We start from the raw sequence: 27,244 nt of genomic DNA on the forward strand, positions 1-27,244 counted from the left end.
GATTATGTTTGGACACAGGGAGAGTAACAGACTTGTGTAATAAGTGCAGGAGTTGTTGAAAAAATCTGGATTGAGCATGCCCCCCTGGGCCTGCCACAGCTGTACCTGCAGGAAGCGAGCAAGAAAAGAGTTTCCCTGGCATGGTGCTCACTCCGTGCCCCCTTTGGGAGTGTTTGGGGCTGAGCTGTGCAGAGCAGAGCACTCAGTCAGTGCCTGAGCACGGCTGTGACTCCTCGGGACTGGTCCTTGTGCTCCTCACCACAGTGCCAGAGCTTTGGGGTGGGCAGGCCAGGGGAGAAAAAGCAAAAGGCAACGTGCACTGCTGTATCTGCTCCTTAGCCATCCCAGAGGCCTGGTGAGATCACCAAGAACTAAAAAACTGCTCCCTTCCTTTGGGAGCTGAAGCTGAGCCTCCATTTCTTAAGGAACAGGAAAGGCTGGGTATCTTTTCTGCTCAAATGGAAGCTCACTGATGCTGATGATCTGTTCTGTGGCTATTGTTTGAGCCTTCTACAAATAATTTTCTCATCATAATCTAACGACCTTATTTGACCTAACAGAGTGGTACTGAAACTCTTTTCCCATAGAATCTCACACCCAAGCAGTATTGTTGCAGGTCTCTGTGGACTTGCACTGAAATTACTTTTCCATGTAAAGGGACATTGTTCCTTCTCCCTGCAGACTTGAAACAATTTTCTTGTTACATCTCACATGTCATAGTGATGTTCATAGGCCACCTCTCTTCAGAATAGCTTTCCACAGAATTTCACATTTAAAATGCTATAATCAATAACCTTAGTCTAGCACAATGTTGCTCCCCCCTAAAATTACACATTCAAACAGCATTGCCTCTGTTCCCTCCAGACTTGCATTTACAATCCATTTCCCACCCTAACAACATTGCAAAGGAGATGTTTTAGTTGGTGTTACATTAATGTTGCAGGCAATTTACACTCCTATGACTAGAAATTGCCATTCAGAAGCTTGTGACCTATATGAGTGCCTGTCCAAATGGGCAAAACACTGCCACTAGAGAGCAACATTCAAAATTATATGGCACATAGCTTCCAGAATAGAGCTGCAGCAACCTCACTGCTAATGTAGTAATGTCAGGCTGTTAACTCCAAATGATCTCATTTTTATCATGCTAGAATTTACCCTCTTTTTTATGTTGTTATTCTTTCAGCTTTCTCAGATCCTTTCCCTCACTATGAAGCCTTTTGTCCCTCATTCTTCTCTCTCCTGTGCTCTTTACAACTGCTGCTTTCTCAGACTACGGTTTTCCATTTCTCTACTGGAATGTAATTTTAAAGACATTTGCGGATGGCCTTCTCATTTGCCTCTTTGGCCTCTTGCCTTTCAAAAGGAAGGCTCCAATTCACAGCCTATCCTATAGTGTAATCAATTCTCACCTGTCAAAACTAATCACATGGGCTAGAAATCAGGAACTCTCAGATTTGCTTGCATGCTTTGTGTTTGTTTCTTCCCCCTCTTCAATCTGCTGTTACCTGAGCCATTGAGGAGATTTAATTTCTACACTTTTCTCTGCAACTAGGGCCTAGAAGCCTTTTTTTTTTTGGCAGTCAAATGACAGAAATCACATGAGTTGGGGGGCTGTGACTTTAAGAGCATTAAATATCTTGAGAAGTACAGCCTGAATATGTAATGAGAAGTGACTCTGCAGAGACCATAACAGGCATGGTTAGGAAGTTTCCATCTATTTCAAAACCAAAGAGCACATCAAGCATTGGGCTGGCTCCAGAATTGCTAGCTCTTATCTACAATTCCATGAATCCCTGGATTTAATAATCCTGTACTAGGAAAAAAGAATCAGATTACTGGAGAGCAGAAAGCAGAAGAATGGCTCAGAATATGAAATATATGTCAGAGAGGTGAAAAGTCTGATAAACCTGCTCTTCCTTCCCTAAAATCAACAGATGTTTCTTGAAGTGAACAAGAGAACAATTTCCCTTGGCTGCACTATCTGACATGTATTTCAGTATGTTACCCTACCCTTGAGGCTGATATTCTTAGGAGCTCATTTGGGCAGAAGAACTTCCCACAGGCTCAGCTGTACAGTGACCATACAGGGGTTCCTGTATGGACCATACAGGGGTTCCTGTGTGGAGCACACATCCTGGGAGCACTGAGACCTGCACAGTCACTCCACACGGGGCTGTGTCAGCTCCTAGGTGGGTGTTTGGTGCCCCCTCAAACCCTTCCCGAGGTGCCACCAAACCCATGGCACTGAAAGGACAGGCTCAAGGTCCTGGCAGATGGCAGGGTTTGCTGGCAAGTAGCTCCAGAGGGCAATGACACCTTTTGCCAATGAGATTCATTTCTAGCCAGAGGTCCTGTCAGGGTCAGGGTCTCACCGTACCTGGCAGCCTACAAAGTGAGTAAAGCCATTGCCTCCAAGAGCCTACTCTGTTAAAAAACAAGCTGTAAAAGTCAGGGCTAGGGGCCAAGAGAAGGAGAACACCAATGAGCAGAGAGCTCTACCTGCTCAGTGTTCTGTGTGCTCACAAAGGACAGGGAAAACATAAACTCAGGCCCTGTTTTCTGCCTGAGTCAGGCCTTGGACTCATCCCTGGGTCATCCAATTTACATATTCCAGCTGTTATTTTTTAATCAATTTCTGACCCAGTCTTTCTATTTGGGAATTTCTATTTTGCAAAACTAAATTAATTCAAATTGAGCCAAAACTATGACAGCATTTGTGTACATGTGAGAGCATCGACTGACAACTTGGCAGAAAAAACCTGAAGTCCTTTGCAGTGATTTGATTTGCATTCTATCACAGTTCTCTTGCAGGTGAGTTCTGCAGCACTTTTGCTACCAGCAAAGCTGGTGCAGTGCTGGCTTCCACACCTGGTCCAGCTGATTTTGAAAAATAGCATTTTAGGAAGAAAAGTATTTGTCAGGAAGCTCTTGAGGCATCCCTTGATGGTGAGCCTGCAGAGCCAGACAGTTTAGCTACTGTCCACCTTAATGGCTCTGAGTCATCTCATCTTCTCTCCAAATGCTGCTCAACTCAGCATCATTAGTTGATTGATTTCTCTCAGTCATCACAGCAAGAGTCCAGCTCAGGCTTGGATTTTGATAAATCAAGACAGTACTTATTTTTATAAGCAAGATAATCAGTGTAATACATCTGGTGAGAGAAACACTTTTGCATTCAGAGACAAGAGTCAAAGTTTTCCAAATCCAATAGATGTGCTTTAGGTAACCTTTTTTTACAGCCTGACCTATGCATTGAATGCAGCAGCTGGACCCTTTGATTTGCCCTTTCTTCCTTCATGCACTCAATTTGTCTCTTGGAACAAAGTGCACCTTAGGCAATTCTAAAATATCACAGCACTGCAGTGAGCTCTTCAAGATGTACACATGAATGCCTGGTCCCTTCACTGAGATCCCAGTTCAGATAATGACCTTCCCAAAAACTCATGCTGATCACACACTTAAGAGGGAGAAATCCTAAAGACAATGTTATGCAGATGAACATATTAACTAAGAGTATCTGAAATTATTCTATGAGAAGCCCTAGGGAGCATGAATTAACAGGAGAAGCAGAGCATGTGAAAATACCCCTCTCAATGTCATTTTGTGCTGAGTATTCAAAAACCACACACAAACTGCATATAAACTTGGTAAATGCTTCAAGGGGCACAATCACCATAAATCTGGGCTAACACTGCAGTCTATTCAAAATGATTTTTTTAAAGTACTGTTCTGTTGATGATGTCTTTGTTTTATTTCATCTGGCTTAGGCCATTCTAGACTGGCTTTGTTTTTCTTTTGTTTACAGAGAGCGTCTCAAAGCCATAAGTCTCTGAAAGTCATCAGGATTATTATTTCTGTGGAGACACAGCTCAGATGTGGACAGGCTGAGTACACAAGTGTGTACAAGCTGCAAGTGATGCACGTGTAGCCCTCAGCAGCTACAGGACTCAGTCCTTGCCTTTGCACTGCTGGAAAACTCTCCAGGTTTAGACCCTGTTCCTCACTTATTAAAATGGGCTATAGGTTGGCTATATTGCTTCCTTCACATTGCTATATTCACTTCCTTCACCTAGAAAGGTGTATAATTTATTTGTTCTTGAAATGAGACAAATCCCTCAAAGCCATCCCAAGCAGATTTAAATCAAACCAAACCATAACTTATTTACATAAGCTAAATACTACTCTCAAACCTTCCCAGCAGTGTGTTTCCAGGTGACATTGTACTGTGGCTACAGGTTAGGATCAAATCAGGCATAGACTGAATATGGCATAATACAGAACAGTGTCAAGGGTCCAACCCCAAATTCTGCAGCTGGTGGCTTTGGGGAGGATATTAGAAAGCATGAGAGTGACAAGCCCTATGTAGGGAATGAATCAGGAATTCAAGGTTGTTTATGGCAAGAAGAAAATTAAACATTAAATGTGTCCCAGGAACTGCACTCAAAAATCAATTTAGAGGAAGAAAATATAGCATTTGTCTGGTTTAAAAATAAGAGTATGTATAGCTTGGGCTGCCTTTAAATGTACTTAACTGCAGCATCTGCAAAATCTACCACTGAAGAGATGACTCTCCCAGTCACAGAAGAAGAACTTTAGCTCTTTCTTTACCTTGTTATTAAGAGTTTATAAACAAATTTCTGGTATTTTTTGACAAAAAGAATATTACTTTTAGGAAAATGTAGAAATGAATGAGGAAAGTTATATATTTTAGTTGCACAAATCCTTGCCATTTGTGGATGAATGATTGGATTTAAACATGAAATACTTTTTCTGATATCAAACATATAAAAATTGTACTGTAAAGGGGTCATACCCACCAGCAGCTTCCTGACAGCTCAAATGTTGAGTCTTATGCCCCCCTCAAATGGAGCAACCTAGGAGATGTAACATAGATTTAAGAACATGTGGATGCTTCAGAATGCAGACAAGTGAAGAAGATAAAACAAGAGGGCAGAGGTCTCTTGCAAATAGATGAATATGGTACAGAACATTTTCTGTAAAAGCATGTGCTGTCTCTCCCACCCAAAGAGAACAAACATTACGACAGGGCTGCAATAAAATCACAAGTATTTTAGAGGATCTGGCACTGTCCCTGTAATACCCTGTGTGCTGAGGCAACAGAAGAACCAGTGTGAGGAGAATGAGGGCTGTATCTGGAGGCATCAGAGAGCAATTTGAACAGATACTTGGTGAAGCAAATGATTCCCAGGGCTGATTGCCCCTCATTGGGATTGCTGCCATTGTACTCTGGGAGAATAGAATTGGCCCTGGATGCTTTGCACCACTGAAAAGGAGATGTAATCTTCTCCAGCACAAAATGCAGCCTTTGGGCTTTCTTACTGACCAACTGTGACCCAGCACAATCAAATGGGAAAGGGACTGAAGAACGGTCCCTTATTAGAAACCCTAATTTTACCCACCTCTAAGGAATGGCTGAAGATCAGCGGGTGAAAAGTCATTCCAGGTATGATCTATGTGAGAGAAATCTTTTGAACAGGAGCACTTCTACAGAGGGACATTCTTGAGTCTTATTTAACCTATGAAGTCCAGAAAACTGCACAGATTTTTTTTTTTTATTTCCTATTTCCCTAGATTGAAATAATCATCATTGCTATGTGGTGAAAAGAAGCTGGACAAACTCTTTGAGACAGTACACTTAAAATGCAGAAGTCATGAACCAAATGTTTGGAGAGCGCAGCTCAGGGACAAATATAGTTTTTGAAGTCAATATTTTGTTTAAGATCACGCGAAATTGGCACGTAGAGACAACAAAGTCATAATTTGTACAGTTTAAATCAGTTTAAAGCAATGTTTACATGGAATCTTCCTGCCAGCTGCTGGCAAATAGTGTTGAAAACAGACAGATATTGGCTAGTCATTATTGAACTCTTACATCAATCATAAATTGAACTGTACATAAGGGTTTATGCTGTCTAAAGACTAATCTGAGCCATGAAATAAATTCCTATACTCATCTCCACAAAATTTTGAGCTTGCCAGATAAAAGTTTGTTTGATTTCAAATATGTACTCAAATAGTCCTAAATTTCAGATCTGTGTTTGAAAAGAAGTGTGAATTTTCCTTCAATCTGAAGAAAAGTTTTACTTGAATCTATATTTATGTCCAGAGATCAGTTGAGGGGGAAGGTCCCTTTCTGACAAAACCCTTTGCAAGACAAAGCTGAATTTTAATCAGAGTTCCTGCCTCTAACTCGTGTTTCCTTGCAGTTGTTCTGTGAAGTATATCTGAAAAACCAATCTCAGAACTCATCATCACCTACACAAACACACCCTCAAAATTAAGATAGGCTCAGCTTTCAATAACCTTTACCCACAGATAGACTGTTCATTTTCACTGCTAATATTCTCAGCACCAGATCAGTGTTATTTAAGACTGGAGAGTGACATTTTCTGTTTCTGTAGAAAGCACTGCACAGGTAAGAGCAGTGCCAGTTACCTCACTCTCCTACCATCTCTACTGATTTTGATCTCGATTGGATTGCTCTAATTGACGAATATATTCCTATTATCCTGGGAACATGCATTAACTGTGCCATCTATTCCATGAGTTTTACTACAGATACTGTTGCCAGCAATACAATACACACAAACAGTGCCTTTACAGGTGCACTCAAAGTTCAGACTAGTCATGAATTACATCTATGAATGAGAATTCAGTGGAACATTCCTTTCTAAGTACTTAGAGGTTGGCAATCGAGGCTTCTTTAGTAACAAAGATATTAAGCCTGCAGGATTTGGCACTAAAATGAAATTTCTTTCTGGGGAAGAGATGATTTTACTGAAACATTTGATAATTGTAGTTACTATAGCAAGGGTTGGTAGAATCAATTATTACAAAGGTTGCTTGACACTTCCCATTCATTATAAAATCCTCTTTTCAATTGCTGCAGACATTGCCAACCTTTAGCTAGGCAGTCTGAAATTTTCCATACTGAGTCTCTCTATGGCTGATTTATTTATCTAAAGGAAAATTTTAGCCACAACAGTTGGCCTTTAACAAGAATGAAACTGGACAAGAATACATGATTTTGGCCATATTTAAAAAAAAGAAATTGATCAGGAAATCCATATTTTTCAGAAAATATCCTGAAGGAGAAGAGGGTTTTATCATTAAAGGGTCTTGTGCTGCTCCTGTGAAACTCAGAAATTCTGTTACAGAGACTTTAAACAATATTTATTGAAGATGAAAATCTCTTCAATTTTAGGTAAAGGTTTGTGAAAAATCCTGTATGTGTTTTCACTGCAGTTCTTTGTTCCTCTGCAGCACCTACATGGGATGTATGTGCCAGCATACTTAAACCCCTAAACTGAGCCTGCAGAATTCAGGACTGGGTTGGTGGACCTGATTTTCTTTTCCCTGCACACTCCCATTCCTATCCCACCCTGGCATTACAAGGCAGGGGGAGATCCTCAGCTGCCCTGTGCTTCTAAAACCACCTCACTGCTGAGCCTGCAGCACTGGTGGGGAAAATGTCCTGACACAGGAGGCAAAAAGTCCAAGACAAGTAAGAAGGGAAAGAAGATAGCTGAAACTCTTTGGAGAGGCAAGAAGTGGAAGATAACCAAAAACTGAGTACAGAGCTGTTGAGGATGAGTGTGGATGGAGGGAGGAGAAAGAAGACAAAACAACTCTTGGCACTGGGAGCCTGGAAATGCACTGAGTGGGACTGAAGGGCAGCTGGCAGACATAGAAATTGAGCTCATTTACACTGAGTAAGTCCAGCCCAGGGAGGATGGTGTCCTTCAGGTGCCTCTGAGGCTGATGGGGAAAGCACTTGTGCCACTAGACTGCTGGTAATGGTGACCAAATTAAGCTCCTAGTTTGACTTGCCTTCTGGAGAAACATTTCTCACAGAGAAGTGAGCCTTCAGAAGGGAAAGTTAGATTGTAAATGAGAAGTTGTGACAAAGGAAAAGGGATGAGAATATTCACTGTCAGGTTTCAGCTAGAGAGAGTGGTTTGGGAATTCATTTGGGAGTAGAGAAATTAAGTTTCTTCTCCTCCTTATCAGTCCAGGTGTCTCCTTCAGGTGTGTAGTGCTGCTCCTGCAAGACTAGATTTCACCTAGCCCTCCACCACAGTGTTTTTGTGTGTTGCTAAGCAAATGGATTAATCCACATTTCCACAGCTTGTCAGTTGTCCTCTTAGGGATCCAACAGGAGACCCTAGAGTCTGATCTGCAAGACTATTGGATATTCACAGCTAGAACTGAAATTGGTAGAAACTATTCTTTAAATATATAAAATACTCTGTGGTGCTATGAAGTCAGAGAAAAAAATAATCAAATCCCAGACAATCAAAAACCTTTGGCAATGTTTTCTCTTCATCCTCATATATCTATTTTCCATCTGGCCGAATAGAGGTGCAGTATCCCCTCATTTTATTGAGGCATTGTGAAAATAGATTATTTCATGTCTGTAAAGCACCCAGATACAATAACAATGACTGTTGAAGAAAAGCTCCCAAGGAAATTAAGAATTCTGTATTCAGAACAGGCTTTGAATGGTGTGCAGTAAATAAGCCATGGGGGTACACACTGAACAATGAAGATAAAAGAAAATATTGAATAGCTGCTCATTAAGTGAGCAATATCCATGCTGCACTTTAAACAGAGCAGAGATTTAATAGTATGTGAGCCTGTGATTAAAGACAATGCCCTAATGCATATGACACAGAGGCTCTAGTGAATTTGTTTTGAATTTGAACTTAAGTTCTTGCATTCCCCTAGTTTTGTGTGTTTGTCTTGACCGCTTTTTGAGAATGCCAAATACTCTTAACTTAGTTCCCCACAAAAAAGGGATGTAGATCAATAAATATTAAAATTGGGGGGGGTTAGTGTTTCAGAACTGCCTCAACACAAAGTCCAAGGGTGTCTGTATCCAGTTCATATTAGAGAAGAAAGCTGACCACATCTTTTTATCTGGATCCAGATGTCCTCAAATTTCAAGACTGAACAAGACTTGATTCTGCTTTGGCATCCTCTGTGCTGATTTGTCCTCCCTGAGATGGGAGAGTTTCTGTGGACCTCTTCATCACCTTGGCTGCCAGAAATGTTGCAGTACTAATCCTGACATTGAATTCTGCTTATTCTCAGTAGATATAGAGGGTCTTGTTTAGCAACATCATTACAAGAGTGTAAGGTTTTGTAGTTCTTCCTGAGCAACTTGGGTAATGCAGGACAAAATATGCATTGGTCACAGTGAGATTACAAAGGACAGGACAGAGGAGCTACCACATCAGGGGCACAGGGCATCCCAACAGGGTCAGGATGGAGCAGGAATGGATGCAGCCTTGCTGGAGCTGGAAATCTCTGAAGCCTGGTAGGCATTCTCATGGAGCCTCCAGCCACACTGAAAAAATGGACAAGAGAAAACCCAGAAAAAAGCAGTGAGAGTGTCTGTGCCACTGGGAAAGGTACAGGAGAATCATAAAAATGTATTCTGAGCTTTGGCTTCAGAAGCTAAGTGCCATAAGCTGCCACCCAACTGCCCACAGGGAATATTGGAAAAGAAGAGATTCAAAGAGTAGGAAATCAGAGAATGCTCGTAGAAGGTTTCATTTCCAAGCCAGACAAATCCTACAGCTGCACCTGCTACTACAGCCTGCAGCACCACCTTGAAATTTGCTTCAGCTTTACCACGTGAAGCTGCAGACAAACAGGAGACCATGTGCCATTTCACATGACAAAGTTTTTATATTTGTCCTGTCCTCCAGGCTGTTGGCATCTGAACTTACAGGTACACAAACAACAGAGCCCACACTCAGGTCATTGTGCACCTGGAGTTACAGAGAGGTCAGAAAGTGCTCATTTCAGGCACAGAATCACACCATTCCACTTATACATGCTCCCGAAGGACTGCTTTTACAGTCTTTATTCTTAGAAGCTTAAACAAAATGTAAAGCAGCTGTAAAATTTTCTTTTGTACAATAATTTATCCCAAACATCTCGAAAAGAATCTGTCAACAAGAATGGTCAGTTGCAACACTGTATAATAAATAACGTTGGTTTATGGTGGCTGAAAGCACTTGCTTTTATCCAGTATGGACTTGTCAACAGTCAGGAAATTATATGGATGTTTGCTCTTAAGTCCTGAGAGAGAAGTTAGAAACTCTTGATCCACTTGTTTTATTCACTATTACATAGAACCTTCACTGTCTGCCTACAATTGATAGGAACAGCACATCAGAGGACAAAACTATTGACATAACCGGGGGAACACCCCACCCCAAAAAAACCAAACCAAACCAAACCAAAGCAAAACAAAAAAACCCAAGAATAAAACCAACAAAATCAATTCTAATCTATCCTTCTTGCCTCTGGATTGGCAGCCAGAATGTTCAGCATTCTAATCCTGGCTACTGAATCCCGTTTCCCATATGAGAACATGGGCAACACTGCTTTCTAATCCAGATGTGGGGTGCCACATCTGCTTAAAACATAACTCCTATTCCAAGAAAGAACATTTCTATGTTTCAAAAACTACAGACAGCTCCCGCTGGTCCCTGAAGCACGAGGAAGCAATAATCACATTACAGATGTGCACAGGGATGTCAGGAGTCACACAGCCCTGCACCCTGACCCGCTACTGCAGGTACCGCAGCAAAGGTGGCACTCCACCCTCATCACAGAGACGTTTCCAGAGGCTTGAGGGATCTGAATCCCGTCCGTAATCCCACATCAACCAACCAACACTTCTGCAGTATTTCTCAGCGTCTTTTCTCTCTCAGCTTCTGGCTGTGAAGTTACGCAGCAAATCCAGCGCGGCGGCTAAGTGCCCGAGTGCTGCTCTCGCTCCGCTCCCGGGATTTCCCAGCTAACCTGGTACAACACCGGCATCTAGTGGAGGCCAGCCTTGGAGAGGCTAGCCTGGAGCAGCCAGCATGGAGCAGCCAGCCTTGGAGAGGCCAGCATGGAGAGGCCAGCATGGAGCAGCCAGCCTTGGAGAGGCCAGCATGGAGCAGCCAGCATGGAGCAGCCAGCATGGAGCAGCCAGCCTTGGAGAGGCCAGCATGGAGAGGCCAGCATGGAGCAGCCAGCCTTGGAGAGGCCAGCATGGAGCAGCCAGCATGGAGCAGCCAGCCTTGGAGAGGCCAGCATGGAGCAGCCAGCCTGGAGCAGCCAGCCCGGTGCCAAGGACCAGCAGTGAGGGGTGGGGAGTAGTCAGCCATCTCTAGCTGAGCATCAGCTTGCTTCTTCTCACTTATAAACTGCTGCTGCCACCAAGCAGAAATCCTGTGCTGTTCATTCTTTCTTGTTCTCATCCTCCCCAGAAAATCCATTCTGAAAGTGGTGCTAGAAAGAAACATGTTTACTGCTGCCTTACTGGAAGGTTCTTCAAAGCAATTACTAGAGGTCTGTGAGCCAACATGTTGGAGCACAAACACTTTCCAGGGCTGGAATTTGGTGCATTATGAGCAGGCAGTTAGCAGGCTTTGCTAGGCAGAACAGTCCTGTTCAGACAAACTCTTCAGAAATAAAACCTGATTTTGTGTGAAGATCATAAAATGGCTTGGGTTGGAGGAGATCTTAAAGACCACCCAGTCCCATCCCCTGCCACGGGCAGGGACACCTTGCACTGTCCTGGGTTGCTCCAAGCCTGGCCTTGGGCACTTCCAGGGATGGGGCAGCCACAGCTTCTCTGGGCACCCTGTTCCAGCACCTCACCTCCCTCAGAGAATAATTTCTTCCTAATACCTAATCTAAACCTGATCTCTGTTGGGAGCTATTCTCCCTTGCTGGGGACCGCAGAGCTGGATGTAGCACTGCAGGTGGGGTCTCACCAGAGCAGAGCAGAGGGGCAGAATCACCTCCCTCAATCAATGCAAGACCAATGGAACATTTTGAAAGTCTTAAGCAGGTCTGTCTTCTCCCCAGATGGCAAAAAGGAATATTAGCACCCACTTACAGGTGCTAATCCCCCTCCATCTCCTTTAGATGTGCTGTTTAACAACACATCCAAGTTTGTCTCTTCAGCTTTCCAGTTTGAGTAGCCCACTGGAAAAATTTCATTACACACCTTCAGATTACTCATTTTCCCCAACTGAACATAATAAAGAATTTGGTGCTTTCCACATTTGAGGGATTTGTGTGCTGGAGTTTCATGGGGGCAAAGCTGAAATATAGAAGCAGTGCATGTCAGCACCCAGCAATGATTCATCAGTTTGCTATAAAAGTGGCACTATTAGAATGGGTCTGACTTCTCCCTTCTGTGTAGATATAGTGAACTAAGCCATAGCTTGGCTTTTGCTAATCTACAAACCTCAGTATACAAGCACTGTGACTCCTGGTAAAATTAACCATCCAGGTTTGTCTCAAGTAAAGAGAAAACTTCATTATTATACCCCTTGTTTCAGTTACAAAGTTCCTTTTTCTCTAAATATATAATCTAGTTTTCAAACACCAGTTTTATTAGACTGATTCCTCAAGTCAGTTTACAGCAGAGGATATCTCAGAAGGAACATCACAAAAATACAACTTGCTCTCAGAATTTAGGTTTCTCCGGTAGGCTTTACATAGCTTTTTTTAACAATGGAAGCTCGAGAGGATTTTGTGTTCTTCCCTCCCTTGATTTTACCTCAGGGAAGACAGCATGGCTAATAAAACCCACAAAGATCAACCCTAAAAATAAATATCTTCTGTTGGTCTAGACAGCTCTGGCTCTTGAAAGAATTTGATCTGGGTGGTAATTAGACTTCACTTTCGATCCATATATGAAATCAGGACTGGCAAGATATGTCAGACTTTTATCTTCCTATCCTCCCTTGATCCATCCATCAGCATTTACAAGCATTCATCATAGCAGAAGTACTGCTGGAGATTGAAGCCCTTTGTCCATTCACACAGCAAACAGACAACAATAGTGGAAGCTTCTACTTTACATTACCCTGCCATCATTCTTGCACCATGATCAGGGAGAACAGTTTTAAAGGTGAGAAAGTATCCCTTTTATTCATCAGCTTATGTTATAACTTTGTCTGTCCTTAAGGTCTCACAGGGAAGGCAGAGAGTACATACAAATATCTAATAAAAGAGCTCATCTCCCTCTAAGTGCTGAGCTCCCATTCCATCCCCAGACCGCTGGCTATTACATTACTGTAAGTGGGCTGGGAGGTATCAATTTTACAAGAGAATGCTTGTCTGATGATAACAACACCAAAATCTGGTGAGCACTCTGTTTAGACACCAGAAAGAGAAAACTAACCCTTTGACCATCCATCTCCTCTGCTATTCCAGACACCATCTCTAGGTTCACCTTCTGGCCTTGAAGAATCAGCAGAGCAGCTTACTTGGCAGTGAACAGATTTTTGTTCTTTCAGCTCATGGCCTTTAGAAAGTTCTGTCCTCAAGCCCCCAGATCTTGGTGCAAAAATAGGTGAACAATGACTAATCAAGCATCAGAGACTGGAAAGGTATTTTTGTGATGATTGGATTTCCCATTTGGAGCACAATGGGTCTCCTAAGTTCACTTCACTACTTCTAACTTGCCAGTTGCCAGATGATAAGGGGTTTTTTGATACTTAAATAATTCTTTTCCTTTTCTCATTGTTTCTGTAGCTATTTCCACCACCTCTATTTTAAAAACAGTTGAAAATGGGAAAATTCAATCTAAGTATAAATGCCTGCCTTTACCTCTCTACAAAACTAGATTCTTCTCTTTCATGGTAAAGATCTTCATTAATTTCACTTCAAGGAAAGAATTTAAAAGGAGAAATAGTATTACTCATTTGCCTGCTGTTCTTGGCAGGCAGTGACACGCATGAAGCAAAGCCACAGGTCCTGTTATTGCCTTCAAGTTAAAGGAAAAGAGAGACAGAAACAAAGGCATTGCTATTTCGCAGAAAGAGAAATGAGTAATGGGTATTTTGTGGGTCACATTAACCTGTATGGACACTTCTGAGTAATTCTTTGAATCCTGAGGTCTTCAAGAGGACACTTGCTTCCTAAACATCCATTTACAGTAAACTTAGAAAACATCTAGCTCTGGATAGAGTGGATCTCAATTCTCCTTCTACTTTCTGTTGAAAATTTTTTGCAATCATGTCAGGATCACTTGCCGAGTTTCAGGTTCAGTGGTGGGGCTTTATACCAATATCAGGCATTACAGATGAAAAAAAAAAGTCTAAAGTCGTTTCATAAAGTGAAGAGAATGTCTTCAGTCTTCAAGAAAACATATCTTTGGGCTTGTATTTCCATATCTCAAGTTGTATTGAGAATGTCCACTGTTTTCAGTGAAGCTGTGACAATTCCTACCAGCAATCCCTTACATTTAATTTCCAACTCTCTTTTGATGCTCCTTGCTGAACTCAAGACAGACTGAAGACAGAAACATGGTGAGTGAGTTAGCACAGCACCCAAGACAACGGAATCCCAATCTTAGTTTGGACTTTCAGGCACTACCAAAATATGCACAAGAATAATTAACAATAAGCAATCACTAGCCTTCTGACTAGTCCTTAATAACCACAGCTGTCTAGATTAGAGTGACAGTCTACAGACCATATCTGGGTAATGGGATGAACCTGTCCCAGTCCCAGATGATTTTGCACCACACATTTGCTAATATATTAGTCTAGAAATTGTGATAGTGCAAGAAAAGAAAAAGGCAAAAACCTGCCTGTGACTGTAAAGTTGATCCCTGATACAGGGCTTAGAAACCTTGCAAAAGTCGCCAGAAGCTAAATGTTGTGTACTCAGGTAATCCTAATTTTGGTTCACAATTTCTTCACTTGTACCTTAAATAAATCATTTAATAGCCAGACTTCAACTTTGCATATCAAAATTGCTTATTGACAAACCATTGAGAGAGCAGGAAGGGAGATGTGAAGGTCAGTCAGCATTCATTTGCTGCTGAAGCTGAGCAATCTCCAAGTGATCCATGACCAAGGGAATGAATCTCCAGTCCCTCTGAAGGTCTGTGGTTGATTCAGGGGGCCAGAATTCTGTGTGCAGAGTTGATGGCAACTACAAACCATCCTTTCTGGAGAATTCAGCCGTAGACATGCTGAGACAGGGGTGAGGGAGTTTAGGAAGGGTTGTGTGGCTATGAGTACAATACAAGGAGGACTAATAATGCTATGAGCCACACCATTAGAGTCTGAAATCAAACGTTTCCAAGAACCTGTAACATGTGAGAATGCAACAACAATGACACTGAGCCAGCTGACAGCTCCCTTTAGCCCAGTGCATTGTTTTCAACATAAAGAATATAAGAAACAAGGTGTATGCATAGAGCAATTCTTCCCTAGGAACAGCCTCCTACTCCCTAGTAATCAACAGTTGATCACACTGAGTTTAACAGCCACAAACACCAACCCTTCATAAATTATCCTAATCCCATTTTTAACCTTCATTGGCTTCTGACCTGCACACCATCTCATGGCAACAAATTTCTAAATGTAACTAGGAGTTGCACAAAATTGTGCTTCTGTGTTTCCAGCTCTAAACACAAAATTGGTTAGTGCCATGTAGCTAGTGGCCAGGGCAATGGTCATTTCAGCACAAAGTACTAGACTTCATTAACATCCTGGGTAATTATGACACCTTAAAGTGCTTTTAAATAACAATGATTTAACGCTGCCTTGGAAGAAAAAAAAAAAAAAGGTATTTTCAGGAGCAGGCAATGTTGGGTATCATCCAAAGTTCCTCCTCTAGCAATGCTCCCTACCCACTGTCTAGACCAAGAATATTCAGATAAGAATCTGAATCTTGATCACCACACTGGAATCTTAGGCATGTAGACCATCACACATCCCTAGCCAGAATACCTCTCTCTGTGCTACATGCCACTGCTCTGAGAGCAATAGCACAGTGCTGCAAAAAGTTATATTAAAATCCTGTAACAGATGGAGGGGGAAAAGCCTCCTTTGCCTTCTGCACACAAGTGCCTCAATCTCTCCCCACCAGAACTGTTATGTCTCCAAGACAAAAGGCAAAAGATGCCTGCACAAGCTGTGTTCATTTCTGCGGCTGCCTGCAGCAACCCAGTGAATAAACAACAGCCATTTCAGCTGAAGAATTAGGAAAACCATCTAAGTGCATTTCTCATTGGTGCATTTCCAACGGAGTGCAAAGCAGCACAGGATGAAACAAAGAAAAGCAAAACCTTCTGCAAGGAGAGATTTCAGCATCTGCATAGCTCGCAGGAGTATTTCACATTCAGCATCTCTCTGTGAAGGTGAAACTTTCTATGCTGGTCACTGAGGGAACAATTACATGCAAATAAATTGACACCATTAACTCAACAAGGTCTGAAGCATATGGGGACAAGTCAGTGGACTTTTTTCTTCCAGAAATAAGCTACTTCTATCATGGAAATAATCTTCATGTTTGCTGACACTGTAATTGAGAATTAAAGCTGCAGAAAAATGTGAAGTTTGCTAAAACACAATAGATATATTTTTTCCATAATATGGCACCAAAATATGCAGTATTCTGTAGAGGATAATTAATCAGTGTTCTCTTGCTGAAGTTCTTTTAATTGTCTGTGATGGTCTGTGTTGGGGGAGACTATTGAGTTTTAACAGGGAACAAGATCAGGCACCATGGGGAATACTTACATGAATAAAGATTGCACGATCAAGGTTTTTGATCTGGGAATCGCTATTCTGTAATCATCTGTAAAGCACCAGGAGTGCCCCTGGCACTGCATATATAATAATAAACTATTAACAATAAATCATGTAATTAAATCGTCACTTCGAACATTCTTTTCATAATTCTTGCCTCAGATTTAAGTTCCCACATCAGACATGTTAGGTCCTCATAATATTATTAAAGCTCCTACACTTCAGCTTTTAAAATTCCCCTAGGGATCTATTGTTTCTTTGTTTAATGTGTTTATGAGCCAAAGACCCCATTAAATACAATAGGGAAACTCCCAGACCTTCAAAAACTTTGCCACCAGAGACATTTCTTAGGACCATTTTTGTCATTCCATCATGTAGCTATTGGAAAGTCTATTGATCAGAGTTCTAGGAGAAAACCAAAAGAATATTTCACTTCCATGGACCATCAGGTTGTTAAGGCCACAAAGCTAAACAAGGCAGAGCTGCTGCACACACAGAGTTTTCCCTCCTCCATAGCATCTGGTCATTCACACAATCCCATATTAAGAATATTTTCTGTTATGATTGCCCTTTTTGCCTCATTGCCTTTGTAGATGCTGTCTGTAAGGATAAAAGCAAGCCCACTTGCATTTCCTCAGTGTGGAAGGTGAGGAGGGCACATGCTTATGTTCCTCTAAACCCACACTGCACATTGTCCTCTACAGACTTAAATAGAACATTTGGTCTGAGACAGGATATGCTGCCAAAACCAGTAGAAATTTTGGTGATCAAACATTGACTTTTAAAAATGAATATCCATCTACCCTCAAAATGACTTAAATATGGAGAGAGATCTACAGAGAGCAGGAGAGAAGGATGAAGCTACTATCAATGTGCTGAAAAAGCTGGAAATTACCAGAAATATACTTTATGGGCTCAACCCTTGTTGAAAATTATTTGACATTGTAATCCAGTGAGTGTTATGGTTTGTTTCAGAGGGGATATTTTATCCAGCTGGGAGATTCTCCTCAATTGCTTGCCACATTTCTCTAAAAGGTAAAACTAATTCAGAATTCATCTAAATCTCTTTGGTGAAGCCACAAAGAATAAGCTGGGGTGCTGTGATTTATCAATCACAGTTCAAAGAAGGCACAAAATTAAGTGGGGAGTTCAGACTTGTGTAAAAATACACCCAAGGGATATGCAGAGTTCCTGTGTAACAGCCTCAGTCTAAAGTGAAAAATGCCTGGCAACACCATGCCCGTGAAGATGGTTCATCTGTAGTTGAGTTGACAGTTTCTCAACATAAAAGAGCTTAGAATGAGGTTAGTGTGAGCCATGGGTGAAATGAAAATTCCTTTCGCCTTGACTAATGCATTTTAAGTGACTCCCACTTAGGGTCAGAAAATTACAAGTCCTGTTTTGTTAAACAGTTAAAAAAAACCAAACATAATCCGCATCAGGCTGGAAAGTTCCACATTCCAGTGAACACAAGGGATGGTGAGCATAGCCTGTGGCCAAACACAGCCCACGCAGAGCTTCACACTGTTGAAGCTTTCATCTTCAGCACCCCAAGGTACAGCCCACAGAGACTACAGGATCTCAACAGGCACTGCTCCTTCTTGCTCCAACCCAATGCATTCCACATGCCAGGACCTGCATCTCCCACGAGCTGCACTGTCACACCACAACTGAAGAGGCTGGCAGCTCACTGTGCAAGCATTCAGGAGGTGGGGGCTTCATTTGGACTTCAAGAGGATGAGACCAAGGTGCAAGTTTTGTAACCAGCACAGTTCCCACAGGGCTGCTTCTTATTCGGGAGTTCTTAATGAATAGTGAACGTACTCACCCATCAGTTTGCTGATTCCTGATAAATTACATTTTCATGTAATGTATGTCTTGCTGCAGTAAGGTAGAAAAATTTATAAAGAAAGGTCTCATAAAATCAGCTCTCCTGGAATCAATGGCTGGCCTTGTCAGGCTAGCCCTTTGCAAGCTGCCATGTGAAAACAATCCTGGGGTGAACAGTTCGTTAGCACGAGAATCTGTTCTTGGGTGAGAAACAACCAGCACCTGTATAAAATGTCTTTACACCATTAGATAGGAAAATGAAAACTATCTCTCACAAACAATTTCCCTACACATACACACTTGGGGCTTGAGTGACCAATCAATACAGGGTAACAACTTGTTACAAACCAATAAAGTAATTGGCAAGAAAGCTACTGACCAGTTGGAGTCACACACGAGGTCTGTGAAATTGTATAAAAAATGAGTTATGTGAAAAAAGAGGAGGCTTTTTTCCACCATGAAGAAAATGGAGTCCGGGGTGATTTATTCCCATATCTCCCATGCTAGTATTTACAAGTCACTAAAAGAGACAAACTAAGTATGTTTTGGAGCATGTCCCTCCTACCTCTCCAAATTCCTATGGAAATCGACTATCTGCTTGGTTGTGGAGATATCTGAAGGAATATGACCATGCAAAAATTCACATAATCAAGGGAATTTTCATGGTAGATGATTTATATCTCACAATTCAGTATTAACTAAGGAGGAGTGTTAGAAAAATGAAGCTTGGATAAATGAAGCTGCAGTTGTATCTCTCTAATACCTTTACAGGACTTCATGGTATAACTGTAATGAAGAGATCTGGTATCATAATCTACCTTCCCAGATTTCCAGTGGAAAGTTATAACTGTGATTAATACAGATATGGTATCTTACTAATACAGAATGTTGCAGACAAGTTCTCCATACACCTGTGGCATGGCTACAAAGAGCATTTGCATGCCAAGAGTTCCACTCGAGTCAGATGACTGCCTAGAGTAGCTCCAAAGCTACTGGCACAAAAGCCCTTCTTGAGGTAGCAGTTGTGTTCATGACATCTGAGTTATTTAGCTGTGGTACCAGAATAAGAAAGGACGAGATTTTGTAATTTCTCATTCCCTGATCTTGGACCAAATCTGAGGATCACATCTTGTTTCTTAGCCAAGTATTCTATTCTCTCTTTGAGTTACGTTTTGTTGAGTTGAACTTTATTGTACATCAGATCTCTCTCTAGAGAAAGATATTAGAGATGGAGTTATTCAGGATTTATCCTTTTTTTTGGTTTTGTTGGGTTTTTTTTAAGTCTCACACCCAAAAATATCTTTTCATCTTTTTAGTATTAAACCCACATGGAAACTGAAACGGATACTCTAATCATTTTTTGTTTGCTTTATGTATAGAAGGAAACTATATTCTATCCTGTATATTGTATCCAGTTAAATTCCTTCTCCAATGCCTTTGTACTGGAGGTTCCAGCATTCTCCATGTTAGCAGTGCAACAGTGGAAATAATGATGCATGTACTCATGGCCCAGGCAGCATTCCTGGGTTTAAGAGACCCTCTACAGAGGACAGGGGTGAACCCTGTTTGCAGTTCTGCCATGGGCTCAGCATGCAACCTTGGACAAAATGTTTAATTGTAATATCCTGCTTTATTTTCTTCAGAGGAAAGGAATTAGACAATTTATAGCCTCCTTTTAAAATGCTCTCAGATTTATGAATGAAGCAATCCTCCTTCCTTGCTACTGCATTTCTGCAATGGCTTTTTGTTGGAAACAAAGGATATCTTGTTAGAAGGGTGACTAATAAGCAACCTAACACCAAAAGGAATCTTGCACTAGGACAGCATGACCTGTAGTAATTCTGCTCCTCTTAGACACACACGCAGGATTAGCAGTCACCCCACATAACTCCCTTGACCATCAGAACAGTAAAAAAGAGGGGAAAAAAAGAAGATAAGACAAAGCCTCTTGTCCCAAGCTTACAGCTCAAAGGACATAAGATACTAAATTCATTCCTAACTTATAGAACATTTATTTGGAGGAAACTCTGGGAAGGAATCCTATAGAAATTAACCCATGCTTCTCTGGATGCTATTACTACATGCAGAACTTCCACAATTCTCAAAAATTTCCTAGTCCTTAGAAGTAGGAACTGCCCTGATTAGTTTCTCACGTAACCATCCAACCCATAAATGCTGGAGCCAGGCTGGAGGGAACAGTTATGCAACAGAGGCCATGAAAGAGAAAAAACTGCTTGAGGTCAATTGGCTGCTTACATCATATATTTTCATGCTCTGTTTACAGCCTCTCTGTGTAGGCATCTCACAATTCTGCTGTATAAGTTGTGGGTGAATATCTCTTGATAAAGTAATAAAAAACAAACAAACAAATTATTGGATTTTCACATCAAATTTCAACTCAACAGTCTTTTAAGTGCCACAACAATCTTTTAAGTTGAATGGTTTTCTTCACTTATAGGCTGAGTATGATGAGTGGGGATAGGTTCCATATAACTCCTGGGAATTATTTTTTGAGACCACAAATCACACCACATTCAGTTCTTCTTAACTTTTTGTATGTATTCCTGCTTGGTCAAGAACCAGCAGAACTCTGTAGGAAGTGTGATGATGGGACTGTTGCTCTGTGTGACTTCTATTTGTGCAGCTGAGCCAGTTGAAGAACATTTTCTCTTGCTTTTGAGAGCTGTGTATCAAGGCTGGCACCAGAGTGAAATGGAGAAATGTCCATAGGGGGAGCTTCATCCCAGCTATGTCAGAGCCCTTCACAAGAATGAAACCTTTTACCCTGTTTGTAGGACAACAGTACTAAAAAAATACAAAGGAAAACAAAAGTAATGGAAATCTAAAGTGAACTTCAGCATCTGAAACATGACATGTAAAGTATTTCTCCTTAACTCATGAGACTGCACATGAGATAGGAGAAAAAGAAATCACTGTATGGACATCACAGTGCCTCAAGAAAGTATAAATAGCACCAGCAGCTGGCTTTAGGATTGAGTACAGAGGACAGAGATTTTGTGGACAGAGAGAGGATGTTGCAAACCTGGAAGCTGCAAGCAAACAGCACTGCTGGATTTAGGTTGGTTTTTAGGGAATGAATGCAGGGCAAGTAAGATATAAAAGCTTAACATTTAAACATTAAAATAGTGTCCATTACATTAGAAAATCTCCACTGAGATTAGAGCCTGTGCTTTATGGATAGGACCATATTAATTCAGAAACAGTTCTGAGTATTTGAATTCTACCCACAGGCAGCAATAATGATCTGAAGGTTTGGTATAAGAAAGTTGTTGAGATTTGTGTTCAATTTAACTACAGTGTATCCTCCTGGGCTGCAGTGGAGCTTTGGATCTCTTGCCTTTTATAAGCAGCACATCAGTCAACAAGAATTAGCTTGGAGGAATGCATTACAAATGTTGAACAAATCAAATTAGCTCTCAGATGTTATCTGTTGATATCTCATTTCTTCCTCAGATTTCTAACCACTGGAATACATCTGGGCAGCTGGGGGAGGCAACTGTTTTACTAAAAAGTACTAAATATAGGTGCTATAGAGCAAATTACAACATGCTGCATTGCCACTCCGCCTCCAGCACAGGATGAACCAGGAACAGTTACCTGCTGGAAAAAGATAATTCAGTCTAGCTAACATGTCACCTTCATAGCATAAAAAGGCAACTAAATCATTGCAATTATGTGCTAAGGATGAGTGACAAAGTCATCTGTTGCAGCTGTTATTTAAAGAAATCAAAATTTGGAGCACCATTTACTTGTTTCAAAATTTCTCTGCTACTGAAATTTGAAGGCTCCTGAAGAATTCAGTAATGCATTCCATGAAGAAAACTACAGGCTTTATCCTTAATATCATACATACTTTAACATAAATTTAAAGCAGAATTCTTTCCTCTTTTTAAATGGAAATAGTTTGCTTACCTGAAAGTTCTTGTGATGGCCAAAGAATAGACTGGAAAATTAATTAGTTGCTCAGTCGAAGTTTTACACAGCATTTCACCCTGATCAGCATTAAATGAAGAGCTCCAGTGACACACACACTTGATGCCATGATGTGCAGCAGACTGGAGGTTTTCCTGCCCAACACTTTAGTGAATTCAAGAAGAGCAAATGAAAATTTCCTGTAGCAGAAGTGCCACAGCTGTGAGTTCTGTTAGGTAGCAATTAGACTATAATTCACATAATAAACTGCGTTATTGATAGCAAAGGCTTTTGCAGCCTCCCTTGCCCACAAAGATGGTAACTTTTCTGTGCCATAGCTGAGGGAAAGGAACAGGAGTAAATTGCCTGCAGAACTAAGGCTTTCTTTAGAGGCTAAAATTGATCCACTATTGCAGAAGAGTTTAGGAAATTCAAGCTTTGACCTGTCAGTTTAAAGTCCCTGGTGCAAGTTCCTTGCTCAAATCACCCAGAAACAGTCTGGAGGACTACATCATCTACTGCAGGTCAAACATGAACCAACAGACTGAGACCCAAGACCATCATGTTTAACCAGCCCAGGTGTGTAAAACCTAAGTCCTTACCAGAAATTTGATTAAATAATTGGTTCTAAAAGCAATTTTCATTATTAAAACCAAAGAGAAAGTCGCAAAATATGTCTACATTTGAATATCCTGATGCCTTCCCTGTGCACCTTGAGGAAGCAAATGTCCATGTTTACCATGTGCCACCCAGAGGAAAACGTTGCTAAAACCCCTCTGTGATCAGTCATTACCCAGCTCTTCCTAAGGTTTGTGCAGGGCTTTCTGCAACAGCCTGTCCACCCACCCAGACAGTGAGCACGCCTGCCTCGTCCCCTGCTGGTGCAGGCAATCACATCATAAACTGATCAAATGCCATTGTACAGCTCAATAGGCTTTTTGGACTAAGTTACCAAAATCTGGGAGTGGGCCTTTCTTCCATTCAAACTAATTTGGGCAACAATGAAAAAATTCACTCATGAACAAGGTTTCTGACTACATCTTTTTCCGTCAGTGGTTCTTGTTTTCCGCTCCAACCCGCATCATCTATTCTCTTCCTTCCACCCATTCTTCCCCCCAGAAAAGGTTGGCTTGGACACTGTGCTTCAATTTTCTGCAGAACTTTCTATTTTTCTTTCCCATTCTTTTTGTTTAGCGTATGAAAGGAGCTTCCTGTTTAGAAACACGGGAGTCCTACACCCTCAGTAATGATGCATTCAGCCCATCAGTGATCTTGGAATGAATGTCTTAAAACCTTAATAAGTCTGATGGAATTTTCTGTATATGTCATCATCATCATCATCAGTTCAAGAAACAATGCACAGCATTTGTCATCTTGCACTGAATCAGGTCCCTTCCCAATCCTCTGGTTCTAGTAAGGAAAATCTAGTAAGAAAGCTCACTAGTTTCCTTCTCTTAAGTATTTCAAATGATAGATTTCCAATGAAATCTACAGAACAGAAACAGAAGCACCAAGAGGAGAAGGTGCTGTTGCAGAATTCCCAACATGATCAATACTGTCCTGCTTTCCAGCCCTGCATCCCTGCAGCAGCCTGCCAATGCTCACACTGCTCAAGGCTTACTATATCTGTATTGTCCAAACCCTGGGCTTGTCCTGTGCTACAGAATAGGAATGAAACATGTAATGTAATCCCTGCTCAACTTTTAAAAAACCAAACAAAACACATTTTCCCAAACCCTACAAGGCCTAGAACAAAATTATACCTTGTTCAAATACAAAATCTATTATATGGATCAAGAAAAAAAAAAAAAAAAAAAAAAAAAGGCAGCAGCAGTAGTGACTTGAAATAAACTGAAATATTTGTCTCTTCAGGAGTTTAGTGTACAGAAACACCTAAGTGCAGCCTGTTCCCCTCTGCTGAATTTGAACAGCAGTGGAATTCTCCAGTGAAGGTAGTGGATATCACTTGAATCAGTGGGTGCAGCAGCAGCAGCCTGTGAACCAACAGAACAAAGGCTGTTCTTCTCCAAGCAGGGCTCAGCAGCACAGTGGTCAAACTCAATTTATTCTGTATGGTGCAATTCTTCAGCTAATTCTTCACTGAGAAAAGCTGCCAGCCTGGGGCTTGTGCATCTTAACCTCTGACAAAGCAAGGCACATACACTGCTTCACTTTTAACTCTTGTGGGGACTTGCTCTGTGCCTACACAAACATCAAAACATATTTTGATTTTTACTTCTGGGTGAGCAGCAGAGTTAATTTAAAACTGTCGGCAAGTGTCATCCTAATTAAAAACAAATGACTAATTTTACAAGTACAGGGCCTGTTGACACAGGCTAAAAATGTCAAAGCCAACCAAGTTTGAATTTGAGGAAAAGCAGCACCATCTAGTGCCCTACAGTAGTCAGATCCAGAAATCAATTTCACTAGCTCACAAAGAAATTTCAAGATAGCAAACACTCACAGAAACAGTAGGATGACAGAGGTTTAACTGTCTTAGCACTTCTGATAAAAGGAATTGTGTAGTAATAATCTTGTTAATAAAGAGCTCCCAAAAGTGAGATATTTTCAGGCAGAACAGAAATTGTTTAAAGACAAACTAAGAATTTATTTTCTGTATCTATAAAAAAGATGCAGTCCAAAGACTAAAACTTACCAGAAGGCTACTAGTGTCTATAAAAAGCTGCTAGAAATAAAAAACCAAGCTTCAAGAAGTTCAACAACATTAAAAGTTCTAGCAGACTGAAAACAAGACAACAGGAAGAGGCTTTAAGAAACCTTGAGAAAATATAAAAGGAAAATTAACATAAATTGCTTTTCAAACTCATCAGGAATAGAGATCTTGACAAATGGTTAATACAGCAAACATATGATCAACAAATAGGAAGAGCAATATGAAAGAGATTAGACGGCAAAAAATTTTTCAAATGTTTTGGGCTTTGGTGTGTTTGGGATTTTTAAAATTTTATTTGGGGGGGGTTTGTTGCTAGGGTTTTTTGGGAGTTGATTTAGTGTGATGTTCTTTTGTTGTTTTCTTGGGCATTTTGCTTGTTTGGGAGGGGATATTTGTTGATTTTTTTAAATCCACATTCACCATGGAGCTCAGATTGGCTCCTGCTCCAAACAGCTCATTTTAAATCAGAGGATCAAGGATGCTACTGGCCATTTCAGTGACACAAAACAGTAACAGTTCTTTAGAATTAAAAGAAACCAATTAGATAATTGAGCTACCAACCACCATGATCTCTCTTAAAAAGAAGCAAATGAGGTAACAAATGAGACAATTTTTAATGAGTTTTCCAGGGACTTATGTGAGCTGACCTCTTGTGCTGATACCCTGTGATATAAAAATATTGTACATACAGATAACTGTGCTATGCTGGCAAATATGGCTCAAATAAAGGGTATGTGGGACTCGCAGCCATTGTCATTCTCAGTCTTCAAGTCTTATTAACAGATATGAATTTAAAATACATCAAGGTAGAAATTCCTGATCTGCCAGCATTTTGAGCATCATGTCAGTCCTCCAATACAAAAATCCAAGTACAAAAAGGAATGGAGAAAAAGACTATTGGCAGACCTTGCATTCCTGACCACTGTTTCAAGCTATGGACTATTATGAAGATTTTTAACTGCAGAAGAAAGTGCCAGAGCAAGCTGCTTTTACAAACCCTACAGAGAACCTAAATAATCAAGTTTAAATCAGAAGTCAAGCTTTGTAGAACTCATATGACTCAAACATAATTATATCAGAAGTGCCCTTTTTTCACACAAGGAGGAAAGTAAACTGCAAACAAGGCGGGCATGAGAAAGTATATATTAAAAAAGAGCTTTTTTCAGGTTCTCGTGCACCTTCACTACAGATTATTTATGAGCATCCTTAGGCATCCAGCAGAATTTCATGTATTCAAGAACTGAAACATGGTACAAACAGTGGGATATGAATGCAGCAGGCAACTCAACAGCATGTGAGCAACAAACTCAGTCTCTACTCATGGCCATGCAAACTGTTAACAAAGCCACAATAAAAATATCTGAAAACATTACATTGCACTGAAGCTCATCTTCTTTACCTTAGGTGGAAGGTTCATATAAACACCATTTCCCTACAATGGGGATATGCATCACAAATTTGAACACAGCATAGACTGATGTAGTGTTGTCCCCAAAGCAATCTGCAAGGCTTGGGTATTAGTAAGGACAGAAGTTAAAACAACACACTGAAGACACTGCTTGCTCTGACAGTGAGGCTGATACTGTAATAAAGCACTAGCTCTTCAGAAGAACATATACCCCCACCAACACAAAAAACATGACAAGTCAAATCTCAAAGAGAAATCAAAATTTATTTAAAACAACAAAAACAAGACAGTGCTACTGCCAATATAGAAAAAAAATTAAGAATTCTTTTACTGAATGTGACAAGGCAGACAATTTACAGCAGTTTACATTAATTCTGAGATCAGGTGGGGTTTTACACTGTTTCAATTGACTACATGTACTTTCTGCAAGATGAACTGATTCCCCTTCCCTTCCCCTTTTCAAAAGAACAGACAAAAATACCCTATAAAAAACATATACAGAATTTTGAGACATGATTGAAACATGAACCACTGCCCAAAAGTCTGGAACTTTACAAGAAAGTCAAGTCCTTTGTTGCTTCAACCAACTCTCAACGGGGGAGCTACAAGCACAACGCCATCCCCTCTGACAAAGAGCATCGGAATATTCCTCTTGGTAGACTATGAAGAAAGAAAGAAAAATTTACATTTACAAAATATTCATTTCAATCATAGAAAACACCTGAAACAACTCCAGCAAACACTCAATGTTCTCGCATGCTGAACGGATCAATAAAATTAACACCAAGTCTCTAGATATCCTGTGTGCTT

The 27,244-nt window shown here is 40.8% G+C and overlaps 1 protein-coding gene and 1 long non-coding RNA gene across 12 annotated transcripts in view; one reads left to right on the top strand and one right to left on the bottom strand.

Annotated features, from left to right (window-relative positions):
• Nucleotides 1-26,761, top strand: part of LOC146766245 (uncharacterized) — a 51,996-nt gene extending 25,235 nt beyond the window's left edge. For 10 of the 11 annotated variants that reach the window (XR_014958129.1, XR_014958132.1, XR_014958130.1 and 7 more), the window contains one exon: nt 1-26,761. This exon is cut by the window's left edge. This is a non-coding gene — a long non-coding RNA (uncharacterized LOC146766245). The other variant, XR_014958136.1, reaches the window with a different exon arrangement.
• LSM3 (LSM3 homolog, U6 small nuclear RNA and mRNA degradation associated) overlaps nt 26,680-27,244 on the bottom strand; it is a 3,169-nt gene continuing 2,604 nt past the window's right edge. The window contains exon 4 of the mRNA XM_021531970.3: nt 26,680-27,094. Within this exon, the coding sequence (XP_021387645.3) occupies nt 27,014-27,094 (81 nt within the window). The 3' untranslated portion in view covers nt 26,680-27,013. The remainder of the gene's footprint in view (nt 27,095-27,244) is intronic.

This window comes from Lonchura striata, chromosome 12 (assembly GCF_050655825.1).
Source record: "Lonchura striata isolate lonStrDom1 chromosome 12, ASM5065582v1, whole genome shotgun sequence".
NCBI lineage: Eukaryota > Metazoa > Chordata > Aves > Passeriformes > Estrildidae > Lonchura > Lonchura striata.